This window comes from Podarcis muralis, chromosome 10 (assembly GCF_964188315.1).
Source record: "Podarcis muralis chromosome 10, rPodMur119.hap1.1, whole genome shotgun sequence".
Taxonomy (NCBI): Eukaryota; Metazoa; Chordata; class Lepidosauria; order Squamata; family Lacertidae; genus Podarcis; species Podarcis muralis.
The window spans coordinates 64,644,712-64,661,551 of NC_135664.1; the positions used below are offsets into that span (position 1 = coordinate 64,644,712).

General features: G+C 39.1%; 1 protein-coding gene across 18 annotated transcripts in view; it reads left to right on the forward strand.

The window, feature by feature from the left end:
• C2CD5 (C2 calcium dependent domain containing 5) overlaps window positions 1–16,840 on the forward strand; it is an 86,519-nt gene that overhangs the window by 1,605 nt on the left and 68,074 nt on the right. For 9 of the 18 annotated variants that reach the window (XM_077935294.1, XM_077935295.1, XM_077935296.1 and 6 more), the window contains exons 2-7: window positions 6,098–6,184; window positions 6,621–6,792; window positions 8,308–8,403; window positions 9,430–9,585; window positions 12,457–12,655; window positions 16,421–16,572. In XM_077935294.1, coding sequence (XP_077791420.1) covers window positions 6,098–6,184; window positions 6,621–6,792; window positions 8,308–8,403; window positions 9,430–9,585; window positions 12,457–12,655; window positions 16,421–16,572 — 862 coding nt within the window. Of the gene's footprint in view, window positions 1–6,097; window positions 6,185–6,620; window positions 6,793–8,307; window positions 8,404–9,429; window positions 9,586–12,456; window positions 12,656–15,344; window positions 15,470–16,420; window positions 16,573–16,840 lie in introns of those variants that run through there. The other 9 variants (XM_077935299.1, XM_028747399.2, XM_077935298.1 and 6 more) reach the window with 2 other exon arrangements.

The window sequence follows — 16,840 nt, forward strand, 5'->3', positions numbered from 1 at the left end:
GTATATATTCTTAATCAGATTATATGTAAGGTTATTACAGCAGTATTCTCTGTTGTTGACATTTGTGTGTGTCAAGAAACAATGGAGTGCGCCTCCAGTGGTGAAGTTAAACTCCTGTGTTAGCAGCACCAAAGTGACAGAGTGACAGCCTGGGCAGTGTATATAAAGGTCCTGGGCTGCCCAAATGACAAGAGCCCCCTCTTGGCCTCGCTGACTTGGTCCAAAGTAAAGCAGAGCAAAAAGTTTTTAATGTGTGATTTTAGTGTATTTTTTGTTTCTATGGAAGCTGCCCAGATGGGCGGGGTACAAATAAATTATTATTATTATTATTATTATTATTATTATTATTATTATTATTTTATTTTATTAGTTTGGCACCAGCTTGGCTGTAGGAGTTGGCGGAAGGAGGCGTACAAGGCACCATCAAAGTGTCTTAAGGACTCCACTCCAAATTTATGTAGCATTTGCTCTTTAACCTTTTTTTCTCCCAAAGATGTCCCACAAGGCAGCAAAGGTTTAGGATTAGAATTTTCCGTCTCCTAGATGGGCTACCTTCCCAGGTTGATGAGCCTCACCTGCCCCTCTTGCCATTAATCTCCTAATATTCAACCAAAAATCTATTGTCTTGCAATTTCATTGAAACATAGAACGACAGAGATGTAAGGGGCTCAGTGGGCCATCTAGTCCAGCCCCCTGCAATGTCCATTTGATGTATGCTTTGCTACTGGGGGAGGAAGAGTCTTTGTCCTCTTCCATGTCCTCGCCTTTTCTAAACTAAAAAGTTTAAATATTGTTGCTCCAACCTCTTGATCAAATCTGTGTTCAGTTCTTGCTTAGAATTGTACAAACAGTAGTTGTCAAGTACCTTGTAGTTCACAGGACATGGCTGCTGGATTATATACAACTAGGTGAATTGCATGTCATGGAGGCCTGATATAGATGGTAACTTGTTTTCCCGGCTTGTATGCTAGGTGCTTGTGTGTTTGCCAATGCACTTATGGCAGAGAGCTAGAGCCACTCTTGGCATGTGTATTTGCATGTGACCAGAAACGTGTGTTACAGATATTTGAGTACACATACAGGCAGAACACGTCTACTTGTAAAGAAACATAATATATGAAGTTGCCCGGTATGCTGCACATAGTAGTCTACATGAAGATTTTTATTTCTTATACAGTACTAGTATAAAAGGTCTACATGAAAGTGGTTTGATGTAATATTTGAAGTAATTTTTCAAGGAATTGTTTTCCCCAATGCTTAGTTTAAAAAAGGAAAAATGTCATTTCATATTTTTTGTACCATATGCTTTCCTTTTATTAGCTATAGATAGGGGTTGGTTGTGTTTCTTCAGTAGTGATGGAACAACACTTGGCTCATACTCAGAAATGCTATCTTTACTATTTAACTTGTCCCTGAGCTCAGTTCAGGCATTGAAAACTGGTTTTGTGGTCCTGGTGACTATGTTTGGTGGGCTTTTTTCTACCTCTTTAATGAACAAGAGCCTGACATGTAAGCAAATTATTATTCATTGTACTAAATTGACAATTGACATGTTTAGGGTTGTCAGTTTCTCACATATAACAATTATTGTGCCTTTAATACAGTAATTGCTTTGCAGACTTCTATACGTAATGCACTTATTATGCTTGCTTATTGTAGGGAGAACACTTGCCATCTTTTTCCTCACAGAGCTTCTATGTTTTTAAGACTTGTATAATGTTCAGAAATAATAATGATGATAATGATAACAGCAACAACAATAATTTATTTATGCCCCACCTTTCCCACTGATGGGACCCAAGGCAGCTTACAGATAATAATATGAACTGATAAAAACATAGAAAAAAACAATAATTAAAAACCTATCAAACATTGATAGATTATATATATGTATACAGTTTTAATTCTATGTAAAGCATATCAAAATTTCCCCCATAAATTATTGGGACAAGAAGAAGGGAGACAGTCTTGCTTCTCTAGGGAGGGAGCTCCTAAGTCTGGGAGCAGCCACCAAGAAAGCCCTCACCCATGCCCCTGCCAAGCATGCCTGGGAGGGCGGTGGGACCAAGAGAAGGGCCTCCCCGAAGATCTCAAAGGTTTGTTTGGTTTGTTTAGTCTTTCAGATAGCCTGGACCTAAGCTGTGTAGGACTTTATAAGGGGATAACCAGCACTTTGAATTTTGCACAGAAACAGTCAGTGAAGCTGTTGTAGCAAAAGAGTTGTATGCTTCCTATAACCAGCCCCAGTCAACAATCTGGCTGCAGCTTCCTGAGCACCTTTCAAAGGCAGCCCTTCATAGAGCTTATTAGAGTAACCCAAACAGGACGTAACTAAGGCTTGGTGTCACTGGCCAAATCAGACATCTCAAGGAACAGGTGCAGCTGGCGCACTAACTGGGTGGCGCTGTGGGTTAAACCACAGAGCCTAGGACCTGTTGATCAGAAGGTTGGTGGTTTGAATCGCCACGACGGGGTGAGCTCCCGTTGCTCGGTCCCTGCTCCTGCCAACCTAGCAGCTCAAAAGCACGTCAAAGTGCAAGTAGATATATAGGTACCGCTGTGGCGGGAAGGTAAACGGTCTTTCCGTGTGCTGCTCTGGTTCACCAGAAGCAGCTTAGTCATGGTGGCCACATGACCCGGAAGCTGTACGGCCAATAAAGCGAGATGAGCGCCGCAACCTCAGAGTCGGTCACGACTGGACCTAATGGTCAGGGGTCCCTTTACCTTACCTTTACCTTTAATCCTGGACAATGCAGAGGCAAGAGGCACGTCTTTAGCATATGTGCTGCTGGGGTGCAAAGATCTGCCCAGCGCCCCCAAATTTAGTTGTGAGCGCCGTCATTGAGTTTGACAAGCGCCACCACTGGCACGGCGCATCTTTGGTAAATGAACGCACAATGTCGAAAGTCCTTTAGTGAAACAGTAGGTATACATTTCGGTAATACCTAGGTATATATGTATTTTGTTTTTCTAGCTTGATCAAAATTATTTATTATTTCATAACAGGTAGGTAGTTAAGAGCTTAGGCGGCTTCAGTGGTGGGTACCTGGCACCCCCCAGAATTCAGTGCCCGGGTGCTCCACACCCCTTACACCCCTGGGTAAAGACGGCCCTGCAGAGACCTGGGCATACAAGTAGTTTCTACATAGGTACCGCTTTTCCCCATCAGGGCATCTCTGTGATGTGGGAATTCATGTGGGTGTTAAAGACAAAGAGCCTTTGCAAAAAAGGTGATAACTAGATTTAAGTCATTTCTGTTATCCACTGCTAGTTCATTTACAGTGTTTTAAAATCAGTTGCAATGTCAGTTAGAGCACATCTGGTGATAATTCAGGGCACAATTGTGAACCAAATGTGGTTTAAAGCCCATTTAAGAGCTTATTTTATGGTGGTTGTGGTGGCAAAAGAAATATTTCCCACTGATATTGCAACTGCAGAATGCCATCTGGCAGTGCTGCTTAGGAAAGACAGGAGGCTGATACAGTTGGATGACTGTGATTCTTTGGAATCGAATATCACTCACTCTGATATGCTTGAAATATGATCTGTCTTGGATAACAAGCCAGTTTCAGGAACTGTATAGGATGTCCCCTTAGCAGTTGCATGGGTGATGGATTTCACCTGAGGCCGTGAACTAAGTACTTGGGGAAGTCTGGTGAACAATTTTCTCTCCTGGCTTTCTTCTGTCCTAGCTGGTGACAGCCAGCTGAGAGGCTTTGCCTGCTCTTGTGTATTTGGTAATGAATACAACTTTACCAGAGGGATCATTTTGGGCCACCTTGAAGGAGGCATGGTTGTTCACATTATTTAGCTGTTTATAAACTTCTGTGACAATTGTAGACTGCAGAAAGCCAGCATACAAAAAAAATTATGTATGTACTGTATGTAAATAATCACATAGAAAGATATTAATTCCACTTATTTTTGTACAAAAGTGTGCTTAAAATACTGACCTTTAATCTTCCATGTTAAATACTATTACTACACTGTGGAATGCCTCTGTTCTGTATTCTGCTCTTCAAAATGCAGTGGGTGGAAACATTGGAAGTCAAGCCTTTTTCAATGCCTGAAAGGTCAGATAAAAGTCTGATGCAGAAAACTTTGTGTTCATCTGAAAAAACTGTGCATGTTCTCTGAGTTGAACATGCACCTAAACTTTCCAACATTAAGAAGACTTGTGTCATCTGAAAGGTTCCACTCTCTTTCCCAACTGTGTTCCAATTATACAAATAGGAAAAGGATATACTGTACTGTATAATAACTAACCTTTAGTCTCTTCGAGTGAGATCCAACATTTCACCAGCAGACATAATGGGACTCCTTTCTCTTCCTCCCCAATCCCATGCCTTTTCCAACAAGTTCTGGAGATGCCTCAGCCATCTAGAGACATATTTTGAAGGAGTATGGGGAGAAGAGAATTCACATTTGTGCAAGTGGTTGTCTGCTTTGCAAGTGGAATGCCACAATTTGTTATCACTCTTTGAGGTTTTCAAAATAAATACTAATACTTCCCTGTCCTCAGCTGTTTAAAATTAGCTATGATTCTTCTGTAGATTAAAAAAAACACCATGTGCAGAAAGAGCCTTTAAGCTCTGTGCTTTGCTTATCAGGCTCTGAGAAACTCTTGTGAGCTCTGGAGGCCTTCATGAGATCTTGGATGGCCTTGCGAGATCTTGTGCTGGCTCTGGAAGGTAAGATTGCTTGCACAGGGATAGTTCCAGGAGGTTGTTTTGATTATACACGATTTTGACTTTACATGCCACCCCCTGGAACATCCTTCAAGATGCGATCCTACAGTATATTAATAGACTAAATAATTTCATTGTAGCAGTTATGAAGCTTCTGACAATGTTGGCTGAGCCATAGGAATGTGATGAATGTTGGATGAACATTCTATCTCCTGAGTGAATTAAGCTGTTAGCCATAGAATGTTCAAAAGCATGGGGGAAGTTAAAGGACAGTTGGCCTTTTAGAGAACCTAGAGATAGGCAGAGTTCTGTGGGCAAGGTAGGGAAACTGAGAGGTAGAAAAATGAATGAGAAGCCCGTCAGTCTCATGGTTGTTTGAGGGAGGAAGCCCAATGTGTTTTTAGTTAGGTAATCAAAGCTGTGTGTTTGCTTAGAAATTTTCTAATTTGGCAAATTTTCCAGACAAGCTCCTCTCAAATTTTGGGATATTGAGTCTTTTTGATTAAATATGAGTTGAATCCTAAAGATTTCAAAGTTGCATCTATTAGAAAATTACACATGTTAAAGAGCTTTAGTACTCATTTTTAACCTCTCTTCTGTATGTGAATAGAAACTTTCCATCTTATACATTAGTTTACATGTGTATTGATGGGGCTGAAGTTGGGAGAACAAGGGACCTTGTTCTACATCCCCCCCCCCCGCCCCAAAGAACATCTTAATTTTCTTTCTGCCTTGTTTTTCATTTTTCACTATATAATCTACAAGTGTATACCGGTACGTCCTTCACTTGCTCACATGTTCAATAATTATGTGTAGAATCTGCAAGCATGCTCACCCACAAACACTGTACAGTGAGCATATTGTTTTCACTGTCTGGCCCACTTTTCATCTCCCATATAGGCACAGCCATTTTCTTTCACACCAACTCATTTTCTCTCATTCTCACTGTTCTGCTATAAACCACACACTGTTTTCTCTCATGTGCATTCAGTAATCATCTCCAGAGTCTTCTGAGCCTATGCATTGTTGTTTGCTGTCTCTTAGGAGGTATAACAGACTAACTGCTGAGGGATAGAAGTGCTAGCTGCTTACTAGCTGCATTGGAATTGAAGATGTAAGCTGGTTACTATCTGGTTTGGAACTTTGAGCCAATCTAGATGTTGGGGTTGTGACTTGGCATACCAGGACAAAAATTTCCACCTCCCCAGCTTTATAATTTCAAAGAACTCACAGTGTTAAGTCAGGGCAATCACATTTAAAGGCCCACCTTACAGACATGTAGCAATGGTCTGTCAAATGTTTGAAAACAATTGCATGGCACTAACTTTATTTTAAAAGTGTAAGTTTTGGGAAAAGGTGGAGAACAAGATTTTGCTTCAATTTGTCTTTTTTTTTTGTATATTTTTCAGGTGAAGTTTGGAAACACCACATTTAAGACAGATGTGTATCCCAAATCTCTCAATCCTCAATGGAATTCTGAATGGTTTAAATTTGAGGTAAATTCAACAAAAAAGGTAGACTTAGAAGCAAGTTATTAAGCCCAAAGAATGTCCATTTTCAACTAACAGCAGCTCCTCATTTTGTCTGAATCAGCACAAAATGTACTTAGTTTAATCTGGTTTGTCCAAAGTGAGAAGATCAAACTGGTTTCTGATTTTGGATTGTTTAGATAAACTGTAGCAAAAACTTAATTGCAGTTCCCATTTCAGACAAAAAAACAAACTAGTTGAAAAACATAAGTGGATGTTTTGTAGTGGTCATCTGAACAGAACCATTTGGAATTCGTAGTTTTTGAGACCCCTACCAGTTTCATGTTAATCTTTATTGTATGCTCCACAGGGAATTTAAACTAGCAATTTTGAATCAATAAAGGTTTTGTTAATACAGATTCTGCCTTGTGAAATTTTGAAGCTCCATATTTTTATTTTCTAGGTGGATGATGAAGATCTACAAGATGAGCCTCTGCAGATAACTGTTCTTGATCATGATACTTATAGTGCTAATGATGCCATTGGAAAAGTTTACATTGATATTGATCCTCTCCTCTACAGTGAAGCAGCTACAGTTATCTCTGGCTGGTTTCCAATTTATGATACGATACACGGTGAGATTTTTAACATTGTTTTAAAACATATTTTATTTGGCAAATCGTTTAGGAGCGTTGAGGTAGACTTATTGTGCCATTTAAAATACAATATAGTTTTAAGCTTTCCTGAGACATCAGTTGAGTTCTTTCAGTTTCACATGTTGTTTCAAATAAAGAAGTTGTGTTTAAAGTTAATGCCATTTTTTCTTTTGCCATGGATCATAGCACTGGGATGACAAATCTTCCAATGCTAAATCCCTGAAAATCTGGACAAAAATAGTATAATATAATATGTGAGCACCACCTAAACAGTGCTGTGTAATAGCTGTTGTGATACAGATTTTGGGTGATATTCGTTGTTAGTAGACTCGCAGAAGTCAGTGATCTAGTTAGAAGTTGCCCTGTGTAATTTAAGTTTGTGTGTGTGTGTGTGTGTGTGATGCTGTTTTTATAAACAACAGTTACAAAACCAACAATAATAAACAATTAGTACTGATATGTCTACATTAACCTTGTGGAAAGAAATTTAATTTAAATTAATTTTAGAAACAAATCAAAGAATTCTGACCATATACTTAATGTGGTCACTTCAGTTATTCTTAACATTTTAAGATAATTTTAAGAATACCAGGTGTAATCTTTAAATTACATTTTGCCATCATATTATTTTCTTAAAAACTTGCCTTAAAAAACTATTTATGGAAGGAATGCCTTTTATTTTAAGTAGACCTGTGTTATGGAATGATCTGTACTCTTTTAAAAAGGATACAGCGCATGACATAGGGTCATTAAGGGTGTTCCTCAATCAGTTTCCTGATGAACTTACTGGCTTTGACTCATGTTTCAAGGGATTAGAGTTCACAGAGTGGTGAAGCAATGTGCTGAAGCGGTAGGTTTTACTTCACATCAGGCTTACGCCATCATTGCAGCTAGGACATAACTATGGAGGGTTTCTTGCAGCTATTTAGATCTATTCTTGACATACTCTCCAGTTTGACACTGTTGCAGACTCTGGTTGATTTTATCTTCCCAAGATGCAGGTTCCCAAACAGTTTTAATTCACTATAAAAGTTGCTCATACCTTTCATGTTGTATTCCATGTTGTATATCATGGATATACTATCATATGTGATGCCATAGAATAAAGAATATTCCAGTGCTATATGGGACTAAAATACTGAATATGAATGTTCCGGTTGCTAAGTGAAACTGCCCAGTTATTAAAATTTTCATTAGAGGCCCTTTTATAGGTTACTTCACCTCCGTCAGGAAGGATCTGGTGACATGTGAAAGGACATCCTCTCCCAGTGCCCAATCCATGTGGTGTGTTTAGTTTTCATTTGAGTACTTTTGTGGCTCTGTTTTTACCATCTTTTAATAGATTATCTATTGTTTTTTGTTCTTTAATTAATTCTGAACCCCCTTGGGAGTCTTTGGGCTGACAATGGTATTCCGATATTTAAAGCAATCATGGAAGACTATTTTTCTATTCTAATAAAAATTCTCACTTTCTCGCATATTTTTTACAAACAGGTATACGTGGAGAGATCAATGTGGTGGTGAAAGTAGACCTCTTCAATGATTTAAATCGTTTTAGACAGTCATCATGTGGAGTTAAATTTTTTTGCAGTAAGTCTAAAAACATAGTTGGAAAAAATTGTCTGTGAAAAATGAGATAAGTGATGTACTAAAGAAATAAAGCTTTTAAGAGTTATATTCTCTAGATTGAAAATAGTCAGTTAGTGCAGAATACAAGTGCCAGAAGAGGCTGCCTGTTTGTTTCCATCCCAAATTCAAAGCGGATGGATTTATACATACATACATACATACATAAAAAGGTAAAGGGACCCCTGACCATTAGGTCCAGTCGTGACTGACTCTGGGGTTGCGACGCTCATCTCGCTTTATTGGCCGAGGGAGCCGGCGTACAGCTTCCGGGTCATGTGGCCAGCATGACTAAGCCACTTCCGGCAAACCAGAGCAGTGCACGGAAATGCCGTTTACCTTCCCGCCACTACGGTACCTATTTATCTACTTGCACTTTGACATGCTTTTGAACTGCTAGGTTGACAGGAGCAGGGGCCAAGCAATGGGAGCTCACCCAGTCGCGGGGATTCGAACCACCGACCTTCTGATCGGCAAGCCCTAGGCTCTGTAGTTTAACCTGCAGTGCCACCCGCGTCCCTACATACATACATACAAACATACATGCATATATTCAAACCCTTAATAATTTTGGCATCCAGATAGCTGAAGGAGCCACAACTCCCATACCAAGCTATCCACACTTTTGCAATCCTTTTCCGATCCCTTACTCCCAGTGCCTCCTTTGGAGGTGAGATGGGTATCAAGTAGCAAGGGGGCTTTTGGGGGGGGGGCTGTAGTGCCCCAGCTATGGAATGCTCTTTCCAAGAGGCTTCTTCGTACCAGTGCTTTTTAAAATTTCTTTTTAGTGCTTGATATTTTTAGCATGATCCATCTGTAAGCTTTTTATCTTTGTCTTTTATGGCTTTGGGGGGGGTGGTATTTTTTTTTTAAAGAAAACACATTCAAATTGTTTTATTATAATCCGGCCTGGAATGAGTTGTGGGAAAAGGTGGTATATAGTTGTGCTAAATAATAAAATATTTTACACTGTGCTTATGCTTTTAACAGCTACATCTATTCCAAAGTGCTACAAAGCTGTAATCATTCATGGGTTTGTAGAGGAACTGGTGGTTAATGAAGATCCAGAATATCAGTGGATAGACCGAATCCGTACACCAAGGGCATCAAATGAGGCCAGGCAGAGGCTTATTTCATTAATGTCAGGTAATTACAATATCATTTATTGCTTTGAAAAAGGCACGCACAGATGAACCTAATAAAGGCTCTGCATTTCTGTTAATTCCTGTTGAGATATTTTGCAGATTTTATTACTGTGTTTTAAAGCCAGCTGAACATTTTATAGTTAACATTACCTGAAAGAATAGAAAAGTATCAAGTTTGTAGTTCAGGGCTGCTTCCTGAACAATCCTTGCCACTGGAGACTTAGATGGCCATGGTGGTTAGGACGACATTCCACCAACAGCAACTGTTGTGCAAGCTGTACCAGTTCCTCCGCAGAGGTAACTTGGCCACAAGCTAGTAAATGCATTAGTAATTATGTAGATGTTAGTCATATAAATCTTGGTAAATAAAACAAGTAACTTTTAGACTGGATTATTGCAATGCACTCTATTTGTAGTTGCCCTTGAGGCTGATTTGGTGGTATATACAGTGGCTAGGATGCTTGATGGACTATCCTACCATGCACATATTACTTTTGTGCCAAAGGAATTGTGCTGGTTGTCTGTTTGCTGACAAACTGATTGTAACGTTTTGTTACTCTTCTTACAAAGCCCTGTACAGCTTGGGACCAGACTACTTGAGGCCCGCCTTCTGTTTAAACCAGCTCAGTCCCTGTATAAACCAGCTCATCATTGTGGGAGGCCCTTCTAGTCATGCACGTCCAGCAGAGTTGCATCACGTGACTGAAAGGAGGGCCTTCTCTGCTGTGACACTCACATTGTCGAATCACCTCCACTTAGAGATATGATGCAGGTGTTTCACCAGCCAGTAAAAGCTTACCTGTCACAGTTGTCAATCCTGGCCACTGATCCTTAATACCAGCTTTAAATGAACTGGGTATCTGTTACATACTTTACAAAAAACAAACAAACCCAAATACAGTAAACTAGTTTGTTATTTTTATGATGAAAATGATTTCTACATTTATTTTAAACAGATAAAAATAATTTCTCTCTTGGGTATTAGGAAGTCTACAAAAAGTCATATTAATAGTAACTGGTAAACATTTCACTTGTTAACATATACAGTAACTTAATATAGCAATAATTTACAAACAGATACAGTAATTGTAACTTGGGGGTGGTGATTTCTAGTCTGTGTTGAAACTTTAGCTCACATTATACAGCAGCCACGTATCCCCTGGAAAGTTGGAATTTCAAAGGTCATTTTGAAATGTTGAACTATGTAAGCAATCTTTACAGAATAACAGTGTAGACACTGAATGAGTGAAGATCTGCTCTTAACTGCTTAATGATTCTTTTTCATATACTTGGCAGCTGATTCAGCCTACAGTTGTTTGTTTTGCACTGTTACTAATTATAGTAGTTCTAGCACTTAGCAAAAATATTTTTTTACTTTCTGAAAGTATATTATTTACAGTATTTAAAAGTTGGAAATCTGTTATGTGCTTTCTGATGGAATATTGCCTCCTTTGGAGGGGGTTGTAGTCCCTCTGAAGGACTTTGGGGATTTCTGTACCATTTCTCTACTTTTTGCTCTTCCAGCACCTCCACATGCTCTATAAATTGCTTGCTTTGTGACATGTTCTGTTGCAGTTTGGAGGAGGTGTGTGGTCATAAGCATTTAGTTTTGAAGGTTGTGTCTAATATCCGTAACAACACAGAAAGATGATTTAAATTACATCCTGTTATACAGAAGATGTAATCCTTTTGTATAGCTCAAGTTTCAGTGTCCATTTATTTTCAAATTTTGCATCAATCTATGAACGCTTACATAGTACATGCAAGAGCAACACAATTGGGCCTGCCACAGAAAATCATCAACAGATATATTTAAAGTCTGCTTGTAGTGTGCAGGAAAACACTTTTGGTCTCGTACTAATGATGAGTTTACAGTCTCAATGCATTTGCCTACTATTAACACTGCTCCCTATAGATTTCTTGTTGATCAATTTTGCACATTAGAGAGCTTTTCTAAATTCTTTTCTAGGCAGTGGATTTCAGCACTGGCTTTCTATGTTTATTCTGAACTTAGTTTACTACTGAGTAAATGAGTATAGGAATGAAGCTGGCATAATTTATATTTATATTTAGAGAGATTACACACACACACACACACACACACACACACACACGTGTCCATTGTTGTTTTGTTTAGCACTAATACATCACCTGTTGCTCCTAGAAGCTGTCAGCATGCAACAGCAGCCATACCCAGGGTCCAGCTTTGACTAGCTGTCTAAACCAGGAGAGGGTAGCCAATGGGTCTCAAACCCTCAGTGAGTTAGGGACTTCCTCTGCATGTGAAGAAAGGCTCTGGAGGATTGTGCTGTTTTAAAATAAAAGTGTAGCAAATTTGAATAATAGCTCCTATTTTATCAGTATTATAATATATTAGAAAATGGCTTGAAAAATGTTTGGCATCTATTTTCATGGTTATAAAAAGTTTCAGCAGAGACACTAAGGGCCACTTCACAGACTATATAGTTGTCATGAATTTAACCTGTGTACAGGAAACTTGTTTGCAAATAAGCATATATCTGCATCTGTCTTATTTCTACTACAGGGATAGGGAGCCTGTGGCCCTTTAGATGTTGAAGGCTCATCAGACCTGAATAATGAGTCCAACCACATCGGAAGGGCCATAGCTTCCCTGTAGCAGTTCTATAGGCATCTATAAAACATTTTTATGCATCTGTAAAATTGTAACTGGTGAAACAGTCCATAAGCCCATGTACTTCTGGATGACAGAGTACAACATTTTTAAAAAATGAATAAATCATGCTATCTAAATGTGAATACATTTTTCTGTTCTCATCTTTGTCTTATTATCAGAACTTGCAAATATATTTTAAGTTAATTTCTGGCTAACTGGCATATACTTCTTTTGCAGGAGAGCTGCAAAGGAAGATTGGCTTGAAGGTACTTGAAATGAGAGGGAATGCAGTTGTTGGCTATTTGCAGTGCTTTGATCTGGAGGGAGAATCTGGACTAGTAGTACGAGCCATAGGAACAGCCTGTACCTTGGATAAATTAAGTAACACATCAGCATTCTTACCCACATGTAATTCCCCATCCAAAGATATGAAGGAGTAAGTATGAGTCAGATGTTCATTGGAAAGAGATTTTCATGTTTTGTTTATATACTCATACAGTTTTGCATAAGTTCATTTGTCTGCTGTGATTTCATACACATGTTCCTGCGTACCAATCTTGTTGGTAATTTTTTTGGAATTTAGAAATCTGAGGGGATTCAAAACGAACTGATGGTCCTATTTGACCAGATGCTGCAGAAATAAAATTTGTGTGACAAATGCCTATGCAGTCATACCATATATAATTCTAGCAGTGTTAAACAAGGTGCTGCTGATGGTGATTGCCTCTTCTACGTTGCAGTTCAATGTGCGAGTTTTACTGGTGGTGAGCCTGCATCAATGGAATGTTTTGTCTTTCAGAATCTTTTGCCATATTACAATTTTTCAACAGGCCTTCTGTTTCCAGTACTTGTAGTCCGAATGTGCATCTGCATAAGAGACAAAAGTATTACAACGTGAATATTAAATGCTATAACACCATAAGATGCTAATATGTGTTAAGCTATTTCTATCAGGTTCTTATATCTGCCTTTATTCTAAATAAGAGAGGGAAGCACCAAGTTGTCTTTGCTGCTCTTTGACCTGGAATAGTAGGCAAGCTTTCACTTCACTTACAGTTCATGGAGTTCAGTTTTTAGCATGAGCAAGTGAAATAAAAATAGTAGCATGCCAGCCTGAAAGCACCTTGTTTGGGAAAGCTATGTATATGCCTGGTGAAACAGCATCTAGCTACATTTACAGCATCATAAAGACTTTTTTTATGCCAGCCCTAAGAGAAGGACCAGCATATGTTTTTTTTTCTGCGTGTGTAAATTGGGATTATGTGTGCTCTAGTTGAGATAGCTGGAATCTTGAAAACTATCCGTTATTTAGAAGCTTATTATTGAAAATAATTATTTTCATACATTGAGGTATGTGCAAATGTTAGACTCACCCTCCTGTAACTGTCTTTTTTGGCAATATGCTTTGTACGCTGCTGTTGCTGGGATTGCTGAACCTTAGATTTCACACCTATCCCATAATTCCGCAGTTAAACTTGTCACATTCTGTTTCCATATCCCTCTAAGGTTGGCTCAGGTTTTATGAGCTGCTGCAGGAAGCACCACACTGACATGGTCTGTGTGAAAGCCATTGATAGCTAAATGCAGGGTATATGACCAAAGTTAGTCTGTGCGATAGCTAGTCAAGTTGCTTTTGCACTGGTAAGATAAATGCTTCCAAATCTTCATTCTGAATTAGCTTCATTCATTGTTCAGAGTTGATGCTACTTTGTCATGTTTGATCAGACAATCAAAACAAAACTCTTTGTGAACTCGGATGTCACTGGCTATTTTTATTTATTTCTGTTTTCAGCTAGCCATGAGACTGGTCCACAGATACTGGCTTGGCTTGCTAGCCAACCTTTACTTGATCTTGCAACATACACCCTTCCTCAAATCCTCTGGCGTGCACAGAGGGCTTGGGGGGGAAGAGTAGAGATTTTTCCCCTTTCAGCCTTAGTATGGAGAGAAATACTGCAACCCAGAATATATTTTTCCCCTGCTGTTTCTTGCCTTTTCCAATTCTCAGCACAAGTGAGAGTTTAGAGAAGTATGGGCTACTGGGTTTTATTTTCATCAGAAAACATGAGAAACTCATATATTATGAGTAATTTGTATATACCCATCTTTTTGCTAAGAGCCATGTTTTTTTTTAAATGAAGACAAATTTTCTTTACAAAGATTCCCTGTAGTGGAATCATAGGTCCATAAGTAAAACCATGCAATTGCCACATTGCTTTTACACATCTAATAACCTGCTAAGAATGTTCATCCTACATCTGTTGTCATTCCATCTTGAAAAAAAATGGAAACATTATTTCTCCATTCCATGGTTGCACCTTGCATGCTAAGATTTTTATGTTAATTAGAAACAGAATTAAGCCAGTCTAAAGAAATTGCATTGAATCCAGGTATTACAAGATTAGCAGGCACCTACGGGTATTTCTTTCTTCCCAGTTAACACATTGCTACAGATACAATGTCACTTTTAACAAGGTAATGCTTAGCTGCTTTCTTAAGATTTCATCTTAATTGTTTAGAGCAGGGGTGTAAATAATGAGTTGGAGGGCCAACTTCTCAGCGAGTATATCCTTGGGAACCACATCCATTTTTTTTAAAAATAAAAAAATGTGAATCCCAGCACAATTTGTTGAACATCTGCTGCTGAGTCCCCCCCTCACCCCGCAATTTCAAGTATTTCACTGTCTGGTGTATACCCCTGACAGGGAGGTGGGGAAAAGCTATGAACGAGAAGGTCCTGTCGGAATCCACTGTCCAATGGCTCCCCAGTTCATCTCCCTTGTGTGAGCAAAATTAATTTGCTGAGGCCTTTACTTAGCATGAGATAAATTAGAGTGGCAAACTAGAGCCATGTCGTCGATTGATCTGCTTGTGAGGAAGCATGCCAGTTTGCCATTTTTGGCTTCTTGGCTCACATGACTGAAGTTCTGTGAAATATGGTAGGTGTCCTGTGGGCCATGTTGGGAACCACAAAAAGATATGATAAGGCCCTCAAGCCTTACGTTTGACACCCCTGCTTTAGAGCCTGCTCTTAAAGCTCCCTGAAATATTTTTTAAATGTAACTTTGCAATCTTTTGTATGTATTTTTTTTCTTTCCTTCCGCCTTGGCTGCAAATTCTCTCAGGTCTCCGCTGGTTCATCCACCAAGCCATGGATGTCGCTCGACTCACAACAGCCCAATTCACACAGCTACTGGCTCACGGCTTACTCAGAACTTCTCTGTGTCTGTTCCCACTCTCATCTACACTGGTACGAGACTGCTCAGACTCAGAAGCTGGGGAGAGACAGGCTACAGGCACAGTGACTGCAAAGGGCAGGCAGGCAGGCAGTGTAGGCAGGTACCACAAAACTTTTCTCACTGGGAGTCTTACTCCTGGAAATAACTACATTAGTCTTCATTTGATACAACAGAGGTGATAGGCGACTGGAATTTAAGCATCTCTCTCTGTACTTTTGCTTGGTGTGTGTGTGAGTTTTTTTCCCTTTCCAGTTATAAACTGAAAAACCTAAGGTGTGAAAATATCCCTTGTCATGGGGGGAAAATATACATCTTGATTGGGCTTCAGGCTTAATCATGATGTCCTCAAAGATGTTTCTGTGACTGAAGTCTTAATTTGGACAAACAGGTAAGTACTATTAAATGTAACCAAGGTTGTCAATACAATGGTATCAGTCTGGTTTCCTTCTTTGTTTTTAGCTGTGGCACACTGCAGATGCTAAAGGATAAGGAAACTTTCTTGGAAATATATATGTGTGTGTGTATATATAAGTGTCTGTGTCTGTGTGTATATAAACACACAGATATATGGTCTGCAATTGTCTTTGTTTTCCTTTTTGATAATCTGGTTCAAAAAAGCATTTTGCACTGCTGCCCCAAGTGATGGTTTTGATGGGTTTTACTTTCTTTGCCTGTTTTTCTTGGTTTTTGATGCTTCATTCCTCAGCTGTGTATTTTGTTCTTGTTTTTGTTTTGCTATCAAATATTTGCCATCTCCCTGCAATAAATGCTGAGTTGGTAAACAAACTTTTTGTTTTTTGGTTTTTTGCCGTTGCCTTTGGCCTCATAATCCAGCTTTGCACTTCAGGACAACTAGTGGCCCTTCCCCATCCCTTCCCACACCCTGTTGTTGGGATCATGCTGTTATCAGCCCGGTCCTTTGCCATAGGATCACTGAATATGTTTCCACCTTCTTCTGGCAGGATTCCTTTCAATGAAGATCCCAATCCCAATCCTCATTCATCAGGACCCTCCACCCCTCTGAAAAACCAAATCTATTCCTTTTCACCTTCCAAGTCCTACAGTCGACAGTCCTCTTCTTCTGACACAGATTTGAGTTTGACACCCAAAACTGGTAAGGTGCTGCCACCCACGTTATTTTGATTTGTTTATTTGTTTTGTTTAATTTGTGTTGTTTCTATTAGCTTTTTTACTCACTTCCTTTTCTCTGTTTTTTGGCATGTAAGTTAGCACAACAACCCTAAAATAGGAGATCTCTCCTACTCCAATAAAGTTTGAAAACTGTCTATATGTCTAACTCTTATGAATTGCTTTTTGCATTATTTAGTTTATGGACAGCTTTTGCAAGCTGACTTATAGTACATCAGAAAATAATAGAAAGG